Source organism: Rhamphochromis sp. 'chilingali' (assembly GCF_963969265.1).
Source record: "Rhamphochromis sp. 'chilingali' genome assembly, chromosome: 3".
NCBI lineage: Eukaryota > Metazoa > Chordata > Actinopteri > Cichliformes > Cichlidae > Rhamphochromis > Rhamphochromis sp. 'chilingali'.
The window spans coordinates 22,063,351-22,085,541 of record NC_137931.1 but is presented as its reverse complement, the minus strand read 5'-3'; the positions used below and the strand labels follow the sequence as shown (position 1 = coordinate 22,085,541).

General features: G+C 38.9%; 1 protein-coding gene across 5 annotated transcripts in view; it reads left to right on the top strand.

Annotated features, from left to right (window-relative positions):
* Nucleotides 1–19,949, top strand: part of nhej1 (nonhomologous end-joining factor 1) — a 29,124-nt gene extending 9,175 nt beyond the window's left edge. For all 5 annotated transcript variants that reach the window (XM_080877742.1, XM_080877741.1, XM_080877740.1 and 2 more), the window contains exons 7-9: nucleotides 16,815–16,995; nucleotides 19,058–19,167; nucleotides 19,461–19,949. In XM_080877742.1, the coding sequence (XP_080733868.1) occupies nucleotides 16,815–16,995; nucleotides 19,058–19,167; nucleotides 19,461–19,538 (369 nt within the window). In that variant the 3' untranslated portion in view covers nucleotides 19,539–19,949. The remainder of the gene's footprint in view (nucleotides 1–16,814; nucleotides 16,996–19,057; nucleotides 19,168–19,460) is intronic.
* The last annotated feature ends 2,242 nt before the right edge of the window (nucleotides 19,950–22,191 follow it).

Sequence of the window (22,191 nt, the reverse complement as noted above, 5' to 3'; positions counted from 1 at the left end):
TTAGAAATTGAGGATTATTTTTCATAAAATTATGTTTGGTTTTCCCTTTTTTCTTTTTTTTTTTTTGTAAACATAGGACTGTTGTTTATAAAGTGAGGACCTATTGTAAATTGAAAAACCCTTTTTATAAAGTACTGGGTATTGGTAAATTTAAATTATTTAAAAGTGATCAGTTTTTGTTTTTTTGTACAATTAGAACCTTTTCCAACATCTGTAACATTAATTATATATTTTATATATACAGTGTTGAGAAGGTTACTTTTAAAATGTTTTCCACTACAGGCACAAAATATAGTTTGTAACATACTCTGTTAAGTTACTTAATGTGAGTAACGTATTCTGAATACTTTGGATTACTTAATATATTGTCATGCTTTTTAGAATTACATGACTGTACTATTGCTGTGTGATTTATTACTATTACTGAAGGCTGCATTACAACCTGCTAGCTGCAAATAATCATGGGCGGTTCTGAAAGATTTTTAAATCTTAATATAAAATGAGTAACAGTAGGGTCGACATTAGGTAAGGCTGCACTTTTTGCAGTGATCTCATATAGAAAACTATTTCTGTATCAGCAATATATTTTCTTTCTGTCTGCTTTCAGAACTGCGCATGATTATTTGCAGCTAGCAGGTTGTAATGCAGCCTTCAGTAATAGTAATAAATCACACAGCAATAGTACATTTAAGTTGGAGTCTTTTGACGCTGAGAGCAGCTTGGTTGCTGGCAAACAGAGTTGGCATTGTACGGTCAGATTTCGCCCATCCCTTTCTTCTTTAAAGTGTGTGTGTGTGTGTGTGTGTGTGTGTGTGTGTGTGTGTGTGTGTGTGTGTGTGTGTGTGTGTGTGTCAGTCAAAATGAAAGCAACCTGTTTGGTAAAGCAACCTCTTTTCACAAAGCCATGACTCCTATATAAATTAAAGTGAGGATGTTTTGTGATAAGAATTCCTTTTAATGTAAAATGAAAACAAGAGTGAGAGCTTTTCTTTCTTGTTCATTTCTTTTTCTTTGGGTGACATAAAGTTGGGAAGTTTTCTTGGCTGGTCTTTAGGTTGGGATCAACTTTTAGAGACTTTTTTTTTGAAGGTTCCTAATATCTTGGGGTTCAAGTTAACGTTAGGTAAGGGTCACGATGAGGGACCTCATGTGCCTCGGGATCCACACGGCGATGGAAGTACAAATTTATTGTGAGTCAGATGGCAGCAGCTGATGACCTGGCAGAGGGGAGTGTCACACAAAGCATTTTGTGACGCATGGTTTTGGTTTTCAGAGTCAATTGTTGGCTCGTGTGTGTGTGTGTGTGTGTGTGTGTGTGTGTGTGTGTGTCAGTCACAGGCCCTGTTTATTATCTTTTACATGCATGTGTGTTTCATGGTGACGCATGCTCTGCAGTTTTCGGCACTGTGCTCGCAGCACCAGCAGCAGCGTCACAGCTGTTGACTCTAAACTGAATTGTCACTGTTTGGGAACGATGCCCGCTTCCTGTTTCATGAGACGGCGGCTTCACAGCTCCACTGACAATTAGTGGCCACTTCTGACCAAAACACCTCACTTGAGCTGCACAGACTCACATAATTGAGCCAAAATGTTGCGGCTTCCAAATTTGGCATTCCTTACTCCAAATTTCCAGCTTTTCTGGCTTAAATTGAAGGTTTTCCTGGTCAGGTTTGAGTTGGGTTTGCTTGAAACTGCTTACAAACAATGAATCAGAAACTATTTCCTTCTTCTTTACAGTGCAGCTTTCCGTCTCCAGTAAAAGCGCTGTATTGGGTTGTGTGTTCAAATTGCTGAGGAAATTATCCTTAAATGCTACATCGTGCTCCACGTGAAGCCCTGGTGCGGCTGGTATAACAGGAGGAGTTGAATCCTAATATCTGTGTGCTTCAACCAGAGTCTCTAAGTTAAGAGCAGGGCAGGAAACTTAATTTTTGCATCCACTGACCACAGAGCCTGACCGATTCCAAAATACACACTTTGACTTTCAGCAGCTGAATATGACTTTGAGAATAAGGAGAAGCTGCAGATATTGATCAGTTTGCTGTCTGCAAATGAGGGAAAATTAAAGGACAAAACCGAAAGCTCCTTAAACTTAAGCACAGTTTCTGAAATGCATAAATCAAGTAAAATACATAAATGAAAACTGCTTTCATGGTTGGAAAACAGGACTTGTCTCCCATTTAATCTGACTAACTTCTTTATGTTTATTGTTGTCAACAGTAAATTCTAATATGGATTAAATATTTTTAAATTGAGATAAAAAATGCAGATAAGGAGGCTGAGGAATTTAAGCCCTGAGTGATATCTGCAGGCAAAACCTGGGGTAAAAAGGAGCATAAAAGAGAATAAGCGAGCTTTAAAAAAACAAATATGACCAGGAGTGTTATTGGAAGCCATGGCAACAGAAATGAATCAAGTGCAAGTACAATGAACCACAGTTTAAATCAAAAACTGTTGTAAACATACGAGGGAAAAAAAACCCAAACTTGCTTCATAACAACATTGATTGTTAACCTGTCGTTCACCTGTTGTTGTTACGAGTCGCTGAATTTTAATGCTCTTCCTAAAGTCAGGAATTAGTCAGGATCGGTCCACACTGAAGCACAAGGCCTGAGTTTTACTACTAAAACATCTAATATCCATTTAAAAGGTCCTTAAATATCAGTGAGGTGGAAATGTAGTTAAATTACTGCAAAAACATGCTGGTGTGGAAATGGCTTCACAGTTTTATGGTAATTTTGCGTTACCATATCAAACTGGAAAACAAAGGGGGGGGGGGGGGTGAAGGAAAAGTCAAAAACACACGAGGTACTTTAAATTATATACAAAAGCCTTTCAATAAAAAGAATGTAAGACATGATAAAGTCTGCCTTGAGTGATTAACAGTCTATAATACATCACCAGGACTCTAAATAATCCAACATGTATCTTAACTGAAGATCTAGAAGAAGCAACCGTGTGTTTTAACATCTGTATCTGTTTTCTCTTTGCTGTGGAGGCGCGCCGGACTCTATAATTTCATATGTGAGGCTGAGAAAACAAGACAGTTATTGTAGGAGCAGGAGGAAAGAAGGATTTGAGGAAGGTGAGAAAGGTTTTTCTCTCTTTACGTCTCTCCTCTGTAAATCATTGACCGTTGTGCTCATAAACAGCGGTGTGCGGCACTTTGTGTCATGGACCTGAGGAATTCAGGGGCTACGTGGTAAGTAGGCGAGGCTAGAAAGAGGCAGCATTTACACTCTTCAGCAGCAAAGTGATGGAGAATATTTAGCTTCTTGGTCACCGTATTCAACCTGATATTCTTGGTGATATCTAAAGACTCGATATTCAGTTGTTTCCAGTGTTTTTGCTTGGTTAGTGACCGAGCTATTGTAGCAACTAAAATGACTGAATAGTGTCTTTATTTCTACAATTTTTTTTTTATGGTTTTGTTTACATTTATCAGAAAATTTTACAGATAAAAATAATATGATGTCATTTACTGAGGCTTTTAGTCATTTCCATATGAAAATGAGTGTTGCCTGCTTGCCTGTTACTTCTTTTAAAACAAATTTTCTATGTTTCAGTAAAATTCCGGGTGAATTTTGGGTGAATAATATATTTCAGTATGCTTTTATCATTTAACACCAACATTTTAGTTAAGTAGCACAGGCCTACAGACTGGTCTGCAACCATTTGGCAACCACCAGTCATGAGGGAAAAATTAGTATTCCTTGACCTGTTGTGATTGAAGGTTGAGGGCAGCAACAGGGAAAAATGACTTCTAAAGCCACAAAAACACAGGCCTACAGACCAGTCAGTAGCCCCCTGGCAACCACCTGTTGCTATGGAAAAATATGTATTCTGCAAACCGTTGGCACAAACCTCCTCCTGCTTGCTTTGGTTGCTAGCATATTGGTGCAGTCATAGTTTGCATGGAAGTGGCAGACTTGTCTACAAACACTGTCCAGCTGATCTCAGAGCTGTAGTGAAAATGTGAAAAGTGTGCTGCAGACCAAAAATGTAGAAGCTTCACCTTCAAAGTAAAAGCTGTTCCTCAGCACTGCAGCCGACAAGTTTCAAAAGGAGCAACTTTTACTTTCAGAGGAAACGGTCTCCATTCCTGGTTTGTGTCACACTTTTTAAAGTTTTACTACCATTCGACAAGTAGTTAGCTCATATTTGCTGGCATTCTTTACTAGCTGTTTCACTCAGTGAGAGTCAGGAATCACAGTCAGCCAGTCAGAATGCACATCAAATATGGCATATGGAATAGGGAGGGCTAGAATGGGCAATAATGGCATTCACCCTGCTGGTAACCCAGTTGTTGCTTGAATGGTGTCTCTGCAACAAACCTTGTGGATGGATAGAGAAGGAAAAATAAAATGTAAAAAAAAAAAAAAAAATATATATATATATATATATATATATATATATATATATATATATATATATATATATATATATATATATATATATATATATATATATATATATATATATATATATATATATATATATATATATCTCATAATATATCCTGGAATTCTCACCAGTGAAGTCATCAGATTCACCGTTACGTGTATGCTTCTGTTTCAAACTAAATCTGATTAGAAAAGGTGAAATATCTCAAATACTTATTTCAAACACTCAGAGTATTTAAATATCTGAAATATGTTCTCATTTTGACAGTTTTCAATGTCCGTAATGTAAAACTGTCTGTCTTAGTGTCTGTTTGTGAAGCAGACTTTAAATAACTATTAATGGCTAGATGTTCACCGGACATCTTCTCCTGATTCTCTGGTCTTTGTTGCATAATTAGTTCATTTATTTTGTTGTTTTTTAGACTGTGGACAAAGTTGCATTTATTTATTTTAATAGAGTAACTTGTGTCTAAGGAGCTTGAAAAGAAAAGCTTCTTGAAGATGTTTCACCTCTCATCAGAGCTTCTTCAGTTCTAAGAGCAATTCATGGAGAGTCACGGATTTTTTTTAGCCCTATTGGGAGTGTCCTTACGAGGGCTGTGGACCCCCTATGGATCCTCTGCCTAATCACACGAGCCAAGGTGTGAAAACGGGCGTGGGTCACCATCAGCCAAAGTTTCGGGTGAACACATTGTGAGACCTTGCCCCACCCTATCATGTGACTTACTAAGATCAAATGACCCAAGATGTAAGCGGGCGTTAAGGTGTCTGGGAAGGTATCACAAAACTCGATTATAGATGGCAGACAGTTGGTGTCTTAAAGCCCCGCCCTCTTTTCAAAGATGATCATTCACAGTGGACAGAGGACTGAAATTAGCCATCTATCTTTCACAACCCTCATAGGGACACTCTCAATAGGGCTTAAAAATCTGGGACCCTCCACCAGTTGCTCTTAGGACTGAAGAAGCTTCTAGGATGAGAGGTGAAACGTCTTCAAGAAACTTAAAGGAGTCCAGATGCTTTTCTTTCCAAGCTCCTTAGACTACAATGACCTGGATCACTGAGAACCTTCGCAGACAGTAACTTGTGTCAGCGGAGTCATTTTATCTATAACATTACGGGTGCTTCACAAGTTTTTGTACAAGAAAATGTGACAGTAACCATTCTCTCAGGATGTGTAAATCGGTGTTACACACATACTCTGTAGAGGTAGGGGGGAAAAAATTGATACAGCATAGTACCGCAATATTCTACATTGTAATATTGTATCAGTACAGGGACACCAAATATTGATATTTTATTAAATGAATTCTGGGAATACTACAAACAAGAGGGCTCATCCCACCTGATAGGAAGCAACCTTTCTGCAAACAGTTGCAGTCTGACTTGGACTGACTGCAATCACTCTGACAGATTGCGCTGAAGGCTTGCAAGTAGTTGCTGTCTAATTTATGCAATGCAAATGCGAAGAGACTGCCAAGATGTTGTCTTTAGTCTGAATGAGTTTTTGTTAATAAGAAACTCAACAAGACTCCATTCAGCTAGCTGACGGCTGGTTGCATTTTAGTTATTTCTATAGAACAGGAAGGTGGCTGAGTGCAAATGTGATAGTTAAATGTGAATTTCTGTCTATGTAGACAGCAACACATGTTATATTTGATGATCCCCGATAATTATTGTATTATCAGAAATAGATTGCATGCAATTGCCAGCTTGACCCCATTTACTCCCAGACTGTTATCAGTTTGATATCGGTCTGATAACAGACTGATAGGAGACTGACTCTGTCTTATGGCAACATTTATGGCAGGTTTTTAGTGAACGTGTTGTTCTGCTTGACAATCTCTTTTTGCATCAAAAAAATAACTGAAGGGAGATAACGTTATCTTATTGGATAAAGCGGATATGGACAAAGTTTAACTTCGAGGATGTAATTTGCAGTTGAAGAAAGGTGATAAATCACAACATCTGTTATTGTAAAAACTCAGCATGTCGCAGAATGCTAAAAATTTCAATAACATAGTATCAGGAGTGAAATATTGTGATAGTATTATATTATCAGGTGAGACACTTGACAATATAATACTAGTCCCACCTCTAGTCATTGCACTTCAAACATAAACTTGACCTTCATTAAGTCAGTGAAGACCTTTAGACATGAACCAGTGAAGAACAGAACATCATCATCATCATCCTCCCCTGATGTGGTAGAAAGTCATCCTGGTGCATATCAGACCCAGCAATACCCACGTACAAAAACTGGCTTCTTGGGAGATTTAACCACCATTGCCACCTCAGCACTTGTGACCTTACTCATGAGATGGTAGGCTGGAAAGTGGCTTGAACCACATCAAAGGTGACGACCCCACTAGAGTTTATATAAGCCTGGCACTCCCCACCAGCTTTTAAAACTCAAGAAGCCTTTCAGATAAGAGGTGAAACATCTTCATGAACCTAAAAGAAATTGGGTGCCTTTGACTCGAGCACTTTCCATTCAACATGTTCTCACTCCCGAGGAGTAATATTTTACGCTAGGTGACAAATCGCCAACATGTTACGCTTCCAGGCACCCAGCACGTTCCTAAAGGACGAGATCAGAAAAATTAGGAAATATGAGAATTGTTTGGAATCAGTCAACACATGTACGTTCATTTTTCTCAAATCGCTTTGGAAAACACTATTTCACGTCATTAAAGCGCTGGTTATGGTTAGGAATAAGGTTATGGTTAGGGTTGGAATACATGGCTGGAACGTCAGTTGAATTCAATTATATTCATTAAACACCACATCATAACAACAGTTGCCTCAAGGCGCCTCATATTGTAAGGTAATGGCCCTACAATCAAACAGAGAAAACTTTCTTTGCTTCAGGTTTCTGTCAAGCTGAAGGCATTGGACTCAAATGGAAACTGTTTAGTACTGACAAAATTAAAACTTAAATATATATATATATATATATATATATATATATGTATATATATATATATATATATATATATATGTATGTATATATATATATATATATATATATATATATATATATATATATATATATATATATATATATATATATATATATATATATATATATATATATATATATATATATAAATAAAAAATTTTTTTTTCTTCTTGAAAGGAGCATATATGGAAGGACTGATGAAAAGTTGAAATTCTCATAGCCATTAGCAGCCACTGAAGAAAATACCTCTACCTTTAGCTCCTCACATGTGAGGAATTGCTGCTTGTTTCTGGCTTGTATCACTGCAAACTGAATACCTTTGGCTTTGTGGAAACATCTCTTGGGCACTGGGAACTTGTGATGGTGCTATTTTTCGACACAGACTACATTATTAATCATGTAATGAAAATAATCATTATCTACAGCCGCAGTTTGTCCTCTTTACGTAAGGAGCAAAAGCCTGCATAACAAAACCATGTACGTACAGTAGATCCTCCTGCGTCTTCTGTCAGTTGCGCACAGTTTCCACAGGGTTGTCCCTGATCTGGGTCTGTAATTAGGCCCTCTGTGGCCTGGCTGCTTCCTCCCTCTTCAGCTGCTGGTCTCTGGGCTGTGTCCCAGCCTGGACCGGCCGAGAGCAGCATCCCGCAAAGACATCACGAGCCTGCAAGCAACATGAGAGCAGGGGCACAAAACTCGGCAGCGGCAGAAGCAGTAGAGTTTATTGGCATGTGAACACATTGGGTGCAGTTTGCGACTGCTGACTCCTGCAGTTCATAAGCCCATTTAGAGCAGCATGGAGTAAGCATGCAAGGCATCAAGCTGGACCTGAAACGGCTCTAAATTGAGGAGCTTTCATCAAGAAAAAGAGTTTATGGTTCAGTATCAGCTTTTGTCAGGTGTGAGCTTGACTAATTCACTCCAAAACACTGAAACAAAAGTTGACTGATAGAGAATTCACGGGTCCGCTAGGGTTTTAAGCGACCTCTGACAATCGAAGGTATAAAATACATGAACCGGCAAACTCATCTACCGAGACATGCACTTTAATGCATCGGCTTTGCAGGCAGACTTGGAAAGATGTCTAATATTTGCTTGCAGCTGTGTTTGTGCATCTGCGAGCGAATGTACTCCCTATCATTGGACTCTGCTGATGGTGGAGAGAACAAAGTTGCTCTCTGAGGATTTTGGAGAGCCATACAGATATTTATACTTGAAAACATAAAAAAGAAAATCTGGCAAAATCTGATAAGATACTTCACTGTGCTTTAAAACTATTGAACATACAAGTTGTTAACTGAAAGGGGGGAAAAAAGTCCAGTCGATGAGTGTAAACATCCGAAAATATACAGAAAAGAGAGATTAAATTCCATCAACATAAATACTGCGTGTTTATTCAGGAGCCATATGCATGCATTCATGCGTCTTCCGGAAAGTCTTGATGGAAAGTTTGCATGAGCTCTTATGAGGAATCCAATTGAGTTTCCCAGCTGACAAATCAGTGTGAGTGTTCAGCTTTGTGTTAACTTTTAACATCAGCCTAAGGGGAGGCGTGACGACAGTGAGGACGTGCAGAGGTAAAAGGTAAATGAAGTGAAGGTGTGGATAATGTCAGAGCAGACAAGACCCTGGGATTTATGTAAAGCTGTACGATGCATTTATTTATTTTTTTTACCAGTAGGTTTTGGGCAAGATACTAGCCCCGAGGTGCTCTCCGATGCATTCATCTGACTGTGAATGTGTGTGAATGTTAGATAGAAAGCACTTAGGTAGAAAAGGCATATGAATGGGTGAATGAGGCATGTAGTATAAAGTGCTGTGAGTGCTCAAGCAGAATGGAAACACGCTTTCTGAGAACCAGTCCATTTATCATCTATTTGTTTCATTTCTATGTTGTTCTGTGCTTTTATTTCAACATATCAGCGGGAGAACCAAAATAAGGGTCAGAAGCTTTTGTGAAACGTTTTGACTGACATTCACAATCGGCACGACTGCTGAAAGGCTCAGATGACGCTTTACTTGTTGACTTCTCGCTATGTCATCATATTGGGCCTAACACTTGAGAAGTTGTTATTGCCCTTAAAGGTAACACGATGTCCTCATTACTCCGGCCTCTGTGTGTGCCACTCTGTGTGTGAGGAGATGCACTTAGAGCGAGATTGAGAGCATCCATCCATCCATCCATTTTCTTCCGCTTATCCAGGGCCGGGTCGCAGGGGCAGCAGCCTAAGCAGAGAAGCCCAGACCTCCCTCTCCCCAGCCGCCACCTCCTCCAGCTTATCCGGGCCAGCCGAAACATGTAATCTCTCCAGCGTGTCCTGGGTCTGCCCGGGGCCTCATCCCAGAAAACCTTGCCCAGGAGGCACCCAGATGCCTGAACCACCTCAACTGGCTCTTTTCGATGTAGAGGAGCAGCGGCTCTACTCTGAGCCCCTCCCGAATGGCCAAACTTCTCACCCTATCTCTAAGGGAGAGGCCAGCCGCTGCACCAATCAGTCTGTCGATCTCCCGCTCCCTTCTCCCATATCTCGCGAACAAGACCGCGAGATACTTAAACTCCTCCACTTGGGGCAGGAACTCATCCCCGACCCGGAGTGGGCACTTCAACCTTTTTCCTTTACTGCAGATTTATTATTTATTTATTTAACAAAGTTATGCACATAAACACCTCAGTGAGGATTATACGTTAGTAATTTAGCTCGGGTGTCAGTAGACAAAGACAAGGACATTGTATTATTACCTGAAAAGATTCTATAAATGCATCCTTGTTATCAGCATGAGGGGAAACTGTAGAATGACTATGAAGGTCCAAATTTAGACCTGGAAAATTGAAAAAATAGAAAAATACGTAGACTTTAAGTAATTTCTTTGTGTGGACAGTAGTGCTTTAAGCAGATTTCAACAGTTGATATTAGTGTTTTAAGGGAGCCGGAGGGGAAAAAGGAGAGTCTGAAAGACTTTAGAAGAGCTCAGGCCAATTCGTTGTTACTTGTTTTGTTAGACGCCCAATTAGCAGAAATACCAGTGAATCACCTGACTTAGACGTCATTCTGTGCAGATCTTGAGATTGTAGTTGCAGCTTTTTAGATTTTATTTTCTTTCTTTCTTTTTCTTTTTTGTGCTGATTAGTCAGGACTCATTCATCAATTTAAATGTGCCTTTTGTTTCCAGAGGATGTGAGTGTGAGTGTTCAGGGTTCAAACATACGATTTCTGGGATTCGGGGCAGGAAGTTGAGGTCACGATGAGAGAAAACGAGGTCGAGAGGAATGAGGTGAGCGTAAACATGAGGTTGGGGAGGATGAGGGAGAGTGAGTGTGAGACTCTGAGGCACCATACCCCTCCTCTTAAAAAACAGCAGCAGCGACTTGTCTAAAATCAGAGCTGTTTACCTGCTAATAATAGAGAAACACCAGCACGCTGCCAACTCTTCCACCCGTCCTCTCATCGCCTTCCCCACACATGATGCTTTACTGTAGGGCAGCCATGGGGGAGGGGCTCAGGAGGCATGGCCTCCAGGTGAGCGTTCCTTCTCCTCGTGGACTTTGCTCTATCACAATAGCAGGGAGGAGCTTTCCCGAGCTTAGCTCTACAAAATGGTCAAGAGGTTATTGACCTGCTGTAATCTCCTTTTTTATTCCTCGTCTGCTGTTTTCTTTTCTTGCCAACAACAGAAGATAACAATCCTGCGGTTGCTGTGTTCACACCTCGGGAGTCACATTCGTGCCGTTCCTCAAATACAGAAGTATGGAAGCTAATTTGTACACACCAGAAATAAATCAATAACCCCCCCCCAAAAAAAAACAAACAAACAAAAAAAACAAACAACTGCATTGACTTTGACTGAAAGCAATCAGTTATCATTAAGATAAGGTAAAAGGCACAGACCAAAAGACGGGTAAAAAAAGAAACTTTTTTAAAACACTCAATAAAATAAACAAAAGGACACAAAAGAGAACAAAGGAGGTGGAAAAGTGAAAGTTGGGACTGTTTTTAAACTGAGAACTTTTCAGGATTGGAAACAACAGGGGAACTAGAAACGGGTAATGGAAACTATTGGACATCGATTTAAAAAAAACATAGAAAGACGAGGCAGAGGAAGGAACAGACAGGGGACACTGAGGGAACTAAACGCATCAGAAATAAATTCAACTAAACAGGTTAATAAACCGAGAATTTAAACCTGAAAAAATATGTGAGTTTATGGGGACTGACTATTAGAGCTTCCAGTAGATATTAAAGGAACTGCAGATTTCAGTAGTTCTTCTTTTTTTCATAGAGGTTGCTGTTTGTGTTGTCCATCCATCCATCTTCATCCGCTTTATCTGAGGCCGGGTCGCGGGGGCAGCAGCCTAAGCTTGTGTTGTTTCCTTCCAATTTTCTTTTTTGACATACAAATGATCTGATATGAAATTGTCAACATCCATAGTTTATAACTCAGAATTTTAATAATATAATTTTCATTTAACATGACAGACTAAAACCATTTTTTGTAGCAGGCTGTAAAGATGTTTTTTTTTTTTTCTGGTGTGAAGTTGAGCATTTTAACATGAGTCTATGGAGACTGATTCAATGTTTGGAGTCAGCTTCAGGTGGCCATTACAGGAATTGCAGCTTTTGACAGTTCAGTGTAAGTTTTACTTGTTTAAACGCTGGAGGCTTCTGCTTGATGAATAAAAATGAACACTTTAAGTGACAAGCGGCATCAGTACTGAATGTTTTAGTAAAGTTAGCAGCAATTTATTGCTTTATCACCAATCCAACAGGACTGTTAGTCTCTGTCTCTAATGATGTATAATATTATATAAAATGAAAATGTGCTGAGTCTCTATATTACAAGTAACTGGTGTGATAAGGACTCAAATCTCTGGTTGCATCAGGAAGGGCAGCTGAAAGAATCGTATATAAAAATGGTAAATATAGTTACATTTTTACTAACAACAAGTAAAATGTATATGAAGCAATGAAGCCACATTAAGTAAGGCTTTTAGCATCAATATTTTAGCATTTTATACACATCAGTTCTCGCAGTGTGCCATTAACACTTAGTGGTGGAGGCTGAAACTAAGCCTCTTTATGTTGACGCATTGTTCTGTTAAAATCGAATTAAAATTCATCTGCTTTTTGTGACACCTTCCATGGAGCAAAGAGGAGGGATTTAAACTAGTTTTAACATTTGATTTTGGCGCTTCGGGGCCTCCGGATCCAACAAATTGATTTCAGCATTTCACATCAATTAATATGAAGTGAGTTGGTTTGCAGCTTGAGAGGAGGAGGAGGAGGAAGAGGAGAAGGGAGGGAGAAGGTGAATAAAAAAGCAAGAGAATAAGGTCTGCTTTCTCCTGCTTTCTCTCCCCTCAGCACATTGGTTTCTCTGTGCCCAAAGCAGAAATAAGCCTCGCCAGAGTGTACATTTATTTTTACGATATTTAAACAAACAAATAACGAAAATAAATCAATGTGAAACCTCGAAACCTGACCAAAGTGTGTTTAGGAGCCCCTCTGCTCTGACAGCGAGCGGGGAGACCACCAATTTCTCCTGGTCAATATTTGAGGAGCTAATTTGGAGAGTTTGTCCTCCATTTGAGAGAAAAAGAAGGATTTATTGAATGGTGAGTGTTTTTCTATGTGCCAGCCGTGCGTTCGCATAATGTCACAGGAGTTTACCTGAAGCCTTATCTGTCAGACAGAGTGTGTGTGTTTGTGCGTGTGTTTCTGTTGTTACTGCTCGCCGCTCTACCTGCAGTCAGCTGGGCCAATAATGTAGCTTTGATTAGAGGCTTATCGCAACCCCGACACACCCTCAATCACACCTCAGACATGTGACTCCACACAGCAGGGCCATAAAGCAAATATGCCCCAAAGGCAGGGGCTGCAAGTCACTTCTATTGATTTATCAGCTTTAATTAATGGAAGGGGCAGGGTGAAAACTAACACCTGAAACTTGCAAAATCTCATCAGAGTCTAAAAATAAAGACACGTAACTGTGACTTGCCCTTCCAAGTTTGTTGTTGAGTAGGCTTAAAAGGTTTTAAGGTGGGAAAACTGAGTGTACTCCTGTAAAAGTAATATAAAGCATATTTAAGATTTACTGAAATAATAAATGGAGAATTAAAACTAATGACAAAATTTAAACTTCTTGGGGATCTTATGTTATATTAAGGAAAGCTAGTGGCAGGCAACAGGAAAATCAAAATAGAAATATAAAAATACCTGAGAAATGACTCAGATGTTCACTTTTTATTACTTTAAGCAGTCAGGAATTAAAAAAAAAACATATAAAATCATCCCCCTGACACATAAAACCACTTCCAGTTTAAGAATTTCAGACTTTATGATCCATAAAACGCTGTTTAGTTGATTTTTAATTTAGTTATTTGGAATAAAAATTCCAAGTGAGGCACCTGACATGCTAGCTATACATGCAGAAAAACTGCATGTATTCAATGCCAGTTACTTAGCACCCTGTCACAAAAGCACATTATTTGTTCCCTTTTCCTTAGTTGAATTTCTGAAAAATGTCAAAGATAACACAATTTGACAGACATAAAATGCTATTTTTGCACCAACAAGGTGATTCCCAACGAGGTATTAGCTGAAAACTTGTCATATCTCAGCGTGGTGTGCACCAAAATTGAAGCAGGGAATTAGTCTGTAAACTGCATTTGTTTCTCAGTAAGAATAATTCTACATTTTCAAGCTAGTTATTGAGTACTAGCATTTCTCAGAATATAGCTGATATTTAGCTTTAGATCAGAGGAATATTTCAAAGAGTCTACATACTCTAAGTGAAGTGGCAGCATATCTTACTGATGAAGAAATGGGGAAATCTAGTATTGGATAAAGAGACTCTGTCAGAGAAACACTCTGATGGGTTCTCCATAAATTGAAGGCTTTACCTTAGTTTTAGTTATAACATTCACAACCTGGTGTCCAAGGTATGCGAGACATTGCTTAAAATCTCCAGCTTTACCTCATGAGACCCTAACCCTCTGCTTGATAATCAACCAGCTCATATTCCAAGCTCAGCCTTAAGGTAAACTCAGGCTGAGCAAAAAGAAAGTTTCTGTTTATTGGTTATGGTCCTTCATCAGTTAATACTAGACAGGACACTGCGGAGTTTGAAGCATCATTTGTGTACCTAGGGTCCGGAAACTGGGAAACTGTAGATATTTAAATATTTAGCTTCATGAGTTACGCAGACTGGAAACAAAACTGTTGATGGGATCAAACTACAGTGGCTTGCAAAAGTATTCGGCCCCCTTGAACTTTCCCACATTTTGTCACATTACAGCCACAAACATGAATCAATTTTATTGGAATTCCATGTGAAAGACCAACACAAAGTGGTGTACACTTGAGAAGTGGAACGAAAATCATACATGATTCCAAACATTTTTTTTCAAATAAATAACTGCAAAGTGGGGTGTGCGTAATTATTCAGCCCCTTTTGGTCTGAGTGCAGTCAGTTGCCCATAGACATTGCCTGATTAGTGCCAATGACTAAATAGAGTGCACCTGTGTGTAATCTAATGTCAGTACAAATACAGCTGCTCTGTGACGGCCTCAGAGGTTGTCTAAGAGAATATTGGGAGCAACAACACCATGAAGTCCAAAGAACACACCAGACAGGTCAGGGATAAAGTTATTAAGATATTTAAAGCAGGCTTATGCTACAAAAAGATTTCCCAAGCCTTGAACATCCCACGGAGCACTGTTCAAGCGATCATTTAGAAATGGAAGGAGTATGGCACAACTGTAAACCTACCAAGACAAGGCCGTCCACCTAAACTCACAGGCCGAACAAGGAGAGCGCTGATCAGAAATGCAGCCAAGAGGCCCATGGTGACTCTGGACGAGCTGCAGAGATCTACAGCTCAGGTGGGGGAATCTGTCCATAGGACAACTATTAGTCGTGTACTGCACAAAGTTGGCCTTTATGGAAGAGTGGCAAGAAGAAAGCCATTGTTAACAGAAAACCATAAGAAGTCCCGTTTGCAGTTTGCCACAAGCCATGTGGGCGACACAGCAAACATTAAAAAGAAGGTGCTCTGGTCAGATGAGACCAAAATGGAACTTTTTGGCCAAAATGCAAAACGCTATGTGTGGCAGAAAACTAACACTGCACATCACTCTGAACACACCATCCCCACTGTCAAATATGGTGGTGGCAGCATCATGCTCTGAGGGTGCTTCTCTTCAGCGGGGACAGGGAAGCTGGTCAGAGTTGATGGGAAGATGGATGGAGCCAAATACAGGGCAATCTTGGAAGAAAACCTCTTGGAGTCTGCAAAAGACTTGAGACTGGGGCGGAGGTTCACCTTCCAGCAGGACAACGACCCTAAACATAAAGCCAGGGCAACAATGGAATGGTTTAAAAGAAAACATATCCATTTGTTAGAATGGCCCAGATGATATCTGACCTTAACTTGACATGTGAAAGCAGCTTCTGCTAAAAATATTCTCAGAGATAAATAGGATAGCTAGACAGAGTATATTTCTCAAACAGTGGTTCGTCCTCACTGACTTTCTGCTACATTCAGAATTTAATTTAAAGCTCGAAGCACTGAATCATCAGGTCCCATCTTAGTATGTTAAAGACTTACTAGTACTATATCACCCCAACAGAGCACTTCGCTCTCAGACTGCTGGCTTATTTGTGGTTAGAGTAAGTTTGAATGAATTTGAGTGAGTAGAATGGGAGGGAATGCCAGGGCGCTGTACTATGTAACAGACACCCTTTGTACTGTGATGATCCTGTGTCACATTTAGCCATCTTTTAATCAGTGTAACTGGGAGCATCTGGAGCATTTAGGTCTCTCGATCTATCCACCATAGTGTTGGTTTAGTCCTAGTGTTTTTAATTTTGCTTCTCTTGGTTAATAATTGGTACACTTTGTCTCTCTCTCCTGTTATTTGTCATGGCTCATGAGTTGCATTATGACAAATTTGGGGGCTTGTCCAGGATTCTTACATGGGAGTTTTTAAGGTTCAAACATCCCATTTTGGTAAATCTTCCATCAGTTATGGCCCTAGTCTTTTTTTTTTCTATAGTTTGTTTTGTTCTTGCTCCCTCTTTGTGCTTCTTTTTCCTTTTCCACGTAACCAGTAACAGTAGATGGCTGCCTCTTTTTTTTAATCTCTGAGTGCATATTGCACTTTTTAAAACTACATTGCATCTAAAAGAGCAGCATCTTTTTGTTTTCTTTTTTTTCATGCATGGAGGTTAATTCCTGTTTTAATATATCCGTTATCACACCTTTCAGAGTTTGCATAAAGCCTTGTTGAAAGGTTCAAGGGTTTATAACACATTTAGGAAAATCTGGAGCTTGAACAATTTTTACCTCTGACAACACTGGAGAAATAATAAGACATATGAAACTTTTAAGTGCTTTGAATCTTTGCCAGTTTTTCACGCAGGTTTTGCCTCGTTCTGTTTCTCTCCATCAGGCTCTTCCTCTGCTCTGTTCTGAACAACAGGAAGCTCTGGGCTTCGATGGCGATCTTCAGGAGCTATACGCCGCCATCGTCACTCACGGAAGCGCACGAAAGCGCAAACTGTCGGAGCAGCACTCTGCTGAGGAGGTCGAACACGCCAACAAGGAGCCAGAACTCGTCTTAAACGCTTCAGGTGAACATTACAGCTTCACAACTGCGCTGAAGTTTAATGGTCAAATTTAAAGATTTAGTCAGGTTTATGTGAGCATTTAATATTTCCTCTTTATCTTCATCAAAGAAATTGCATTGTGATAGTTTTGGTTGTATATTTTTGATTTTGAATGCATACATCTGCACACTTTGCAGATGACAGTTTGCATATTGAGGCTGATATCCATTACAAAAATCTAAAAAGTAAATAAATGTGGTGAATCCAAGAGAAGAACTGCCCTACTGCATGAGGAGATCAGAAGTGGTAGAGAGGACTGTAAGAGAGTGGAAAGCCGTGTGATAGGAGTGACTGATGGGTTGAAGGTGGGTGTGGGTTTAGATCAAGGATCGACTCTGAGCCCCTTCTGTTTGCAGTAGTGATGGACAAGCTGATAGATGAGGTCAGGCAGGAGTCTGCATGGACTATGATGTTTGCAGATGACACCGTGATCTGTAATGACAGTAAGGAGCAAATGAAGGAGAGCCTGGATAGGTGGAGGTATGCACTGGAGAGAAAATGAATAAAAGTTGGTAGAAGCAAGATATGTGTGTGAATGAGAGGCAGACAGGTGTTACAGTGAAGGTAGATGAGCTTAAGTATCTGGGGTCAACCAGATACTTAAAAGCGTGTCAGGGGTGATTTGTAACAGAAAGATGGCGGCAAGAATGAAAGGGGAAGTTTACAACATGCAAACGTAAAGGACAGGGCAACTAACAACTGTTCATATAAATAAATGTTCATAAATACAGAAGCAAAATAAATCAGAACACCAGTTTACATTTTCAGTTTCCTATTATGTGCTAAAACATCTGTCACAGCCTTCAGTTTGAACAGAAGTTAGTTTATAACAATGTGAAGCAGTGAGACATGGTTTCTAATAGATATTGGAGATAAAGGTTATTCAATGTAATAAATACATATGCCAGGTACAGAAGTTAAACCCCTGTATATGGGAGTCAGCTCAGGTCATAACAACCAGCTGCATTTGTTTTTAAAAACTCTCCTGTGTAAAAACAACAAACTGTATATAAAAGATGGACATAGCCATCCATAAGTTATCCAGTGGTTTTGCATTTTCAACTTTAGTGGGAAAAAAAAAGAAGAATAAAATCCCTTCAAATCATTTTTTGTTTTTTGTGTTTTTTCTCCCAATCAGCTGATCTGTGTTGATGAGTTGATACATCATGAAAATGGGAGCAAATGATGTGTTTTTGTCACAGGCTGCTAGTAACAAAGTGTCTGAGGATGCAATTTAAAATGGTTTCTTCACTGAGTTGTCTGTTTAGTGCACTTTAGTTGCTTAAGATGATTCATAGGTCATAGTGTTAAATAGCTTAAGATACAAAATCATTCCTCTGAAAATCATCAGCTATAAGGACTCAACTGAAAATTGGTGAAAAGGGGGCCAGTGTCTTAAGAAAACCTTTGCCGGCAGAGCGACTGGTCAAAAGCACTTTTAAAAATTACAAATTGCAAGCCTGGCTGCTTGGAAGCAAAATATAAAGAAATGAGGAGTGGATCAAGACTTTTGCACAGCACTGTAACTTTGGAATGAAAACAATCAGTTTAAGCATCAGCAGTACAAACACACTCCAGTGGTCCAGTTTAGTGACTCCAGTTAGCTGTGATGAAGCCTTTAGGCAGCAAACCAGCTGCTGTCAATCAAAGAGGAAACGATGCTAAGTTTTAGCCTCAGCAAAATCCAAATGTGTGAGGTATGAGATCCATCTAATATCAAGGGTTAAACTATCTTTAGAGACTATGAAATTCTTTGTAGACATGTTTATATCTGCTATAAAGAGTTGGACATTCGAAGATAGTCTGTGGGCATACAGCCACGAGTGGACACTAGCAGGTGTTAGTGTCCACTCCTGCAGCAGGTCTTTTTTTTGTTTTCTTTTTTCTTTTTTGAAATCTCTAGAAATTGCTGATCGGTTGTAGTAGCAGCAAGTTTAATCCTGATTTACTGATGGCAGATTTGACATGTTGGTGCTTCTCTGAGTCATTATTTAGTTTAATAAACATCTTCATCCTCGTCCTTCAGCCGGCGGATCTGTCAGCAGTGAATCGGCTGATGGGAATGAAAAACAGACCAACAACGGGGAGCCGGAAACACGTGGAGCCAAGATGGTCAACAGACCCAAAATGCAGCAGGTACAACAGAAGACTTTTTTTTTTTTTTTTTTTTTAAGATTTGACCAATTAGGGTTATTTGTAGGGGAACAAATGCAACAAAGCTGGAGATTAAAAGAGATTTTAAATCCAAATTCATCAGCTGGGATCTACAATATTCAAATTACAAGTCAGCAGATAAACTGTGAAATGCGTCTCCTGCTTAAATGCTTCCTTGGGGAAGAAAAAAGAAGAGAGTGAGTGATTTTAAAAACAGGAAATTGGAAATAGACTATGAAAAACATTCCTCCTTTTGTGTTTTTTGTCTTCCTCAGTCTCTTCCTGTCACATCCACCGCTGCAGAGCGACCGGCCTCCAAACCGAAGAAGAAGAAAGTGGGCCTGTTCAGATGATCTCGAGCAGTAGGACGCACACACAATTATGAATTTAGAAAAAGTGCCGTCCTTTAAAAACACTTCTTATTGAATTTTTACACTCTTGAGGACATTTTTACAAACCTACTTTTAAAAATGTTTAGATTTTAGACTAAAAGTGTCATTAAATAAATACTTTTTTCTATTTTTACCATTTTTGTTAAAAATAGAAATAGAAAAACCACTGTGGGATCAGGTTTTCTTTTTGATGATTGTACTGATGACTGACAGCTGGTAGGTAGGTAATTTCTTGTTCTTTTTAGGTTTTAATAAACTATTAACCTTCATGTATCTTTAACTAGGTGTGAAATGTTTTTAAAGAAGTCATATTGCCAATTAAAGGTATACATGTATTTTTAATGGGTGTTTATGTTTGTTATTTGTTATGTAAACCACAGAATTTTTTAAAAAATTGAACATAATAAGAGATTAAACTCAAAAACAGCTTTCGAAGGAATATTAAGTTTTTAATGTTATAAAATAAAAGCTTCAACAACTTTTCACTAAAACGTCAGGCTTCTATTTTTCCGCCAATCTTAAGTAGTTGCTTTCTCCGTGACCCAGACAGTCGGAGCACAATGAGCAGACAGCGGTCGATAGAGGAGCCGCTCTCCTTTTTCAGGGCTCAGTGAGATGTTGACTCAAGGTGTTGCAGCATGTCGGGAATGCTATTGAAGTTTTAGTTTGAGAAGTCAGTGTTTGATTGCATGGCTCCAAAGAGTTTCTGTGTGAGAGACATTTGTTAAAAAAAAAAATTGCAGTTTTCTCCACTGAAAGAGCAGATTATTGTTATTTATTTAAGTGACAAATGCTGCTTTTATGGTCAAAAGAAAGAAGGTGGTGAAACATGAGGATTGTGTAATTCCATTTCGGTTGTTTATTTGCAAAAATCAATCATATCACATCATGATTTTGTCTCTTTGATCACCTGTGTGTTCAGATTTGTTGATCAGAGATACCTGAGAGTAACTTTGGATACCAGCCAATCAGAATTGTCCCTCTTTCACGACTCTTTCACGACAGACAACACAGACAGATGTTTCTGAATGTAAATGAGGGTTTATTAAATTAATACAACCAGGAAATAGAATTAATGCTCTATAAGCTTCTCTAAGTTTAACATGGCAGAAAAACTGTTTTTGATCCACAGACTGTATATAGAAGATGGATGTAGCCACTATGGCATCACCCAAATGGTATTTGGACTCAATTTGGAAGCGTCAGTGTTAGCATTTTGGTTGCTGCATTGTTAGTTTTCTTGAGGCAGAAGTGATCACGTTTTGAAGAGGAAATTGAATAGATATTTCGAGAAACTATCCAGTAGTGTTATTTGATACTGCAAATGTTCCTATCAATCAGATATCAAGTAAATGCAGGGCCAATATTGCTAATACCAATACCGGTCATTTCAGTTCTTAATTCAAATGAACCCAATTTAAAGGCTGTTATCTACAAAATCACTGCAGTAGAGCAAATTTTGGTATCGATCCAAAACCAAGTAAGTACAGAGTCAGTATTGCTGATAGCAAATATTTTTAACCCATAAAGGAGAGCAGTCTGTCATGACTTATGAGAAGACTCATCATTAATTTGCAGATTCTGAACACATTAATAAATATTCAGTACAGAAAAATATAGTTTTTAGCTTTTCGTGTACTTTGAAACTGGATTTATTAGAGACCTGGAATGTAAATGTGTCTGTTTCTAAAGCACTTTGTGTCAACTTCTGTTGTTTAAATGTGCTGTAGGCTGTAAGTATAATAGACCGTGAACACAAAAAGGTTAAGACATGTTTCACAGGGTATGTTTTTTTAATTAAAAAAAAAAATGTATTTAACACAATTCAGTGGTCTACATATTGATACTTTGTTTCTATCCTCTATCATTCTAGTATCGATCTGATACCAATACCAGCATTTGTATCGATACGATCGATCCGTCAAGCTCTACCATTCAAAAAGAGCAAAACTATTTTTTGCAATATGCTGTAGATGTTTGTTTTGTAAAGTTGGACATTTTAAATGGGAGCCTATGGGCATTGACTCATTTATGGTGAGATATTCTATTCTGTTTCCATAAAGCATTTCAACCACCATTTATTAAACAAAGCTTACAAATGTTTGATTCCAGCATTTTCTAAAATCCGCTTTTCTTTATCTTGTATATAGTAATTGAAGATCAAGAATAGTAACTTTGTCTCTAGATGGTCTTCTGGAGAAAAGTTTGAAGGAAATTGTTTAACCCTCAAAGTCTCTCTGCAGGGTGGGTGGGGGGTACATCAAAGTCCAGGATTAGTTAAGGAAGAATCCAGCCAGAGCCCGAGATGACGATCTGCAAAAACAAACCAAAAAACAGTCATCTGTGTAAAAATCATAGCTGCTGCTTTTTCTTGGGCCTAATTTTCATGATACTTTAAAAACAGTCAGCACAAGGGATTGAAATCCTTAAGTTTCTTCGATAGTTGCTAAAATTAAATTTTTGGTCAATACATGTTGCATCAGATGACAGTTTCCATGAGTTTCCTGATCTGGTGGAGGGTTGTTGGAAAGGTCTCCTGTTTTCTGGTTTATCTTGGGACCCCTCAGCAGGCCTCAGACTTCAGTTTGACCCCTGGTGATGGAGGGTGTGACAT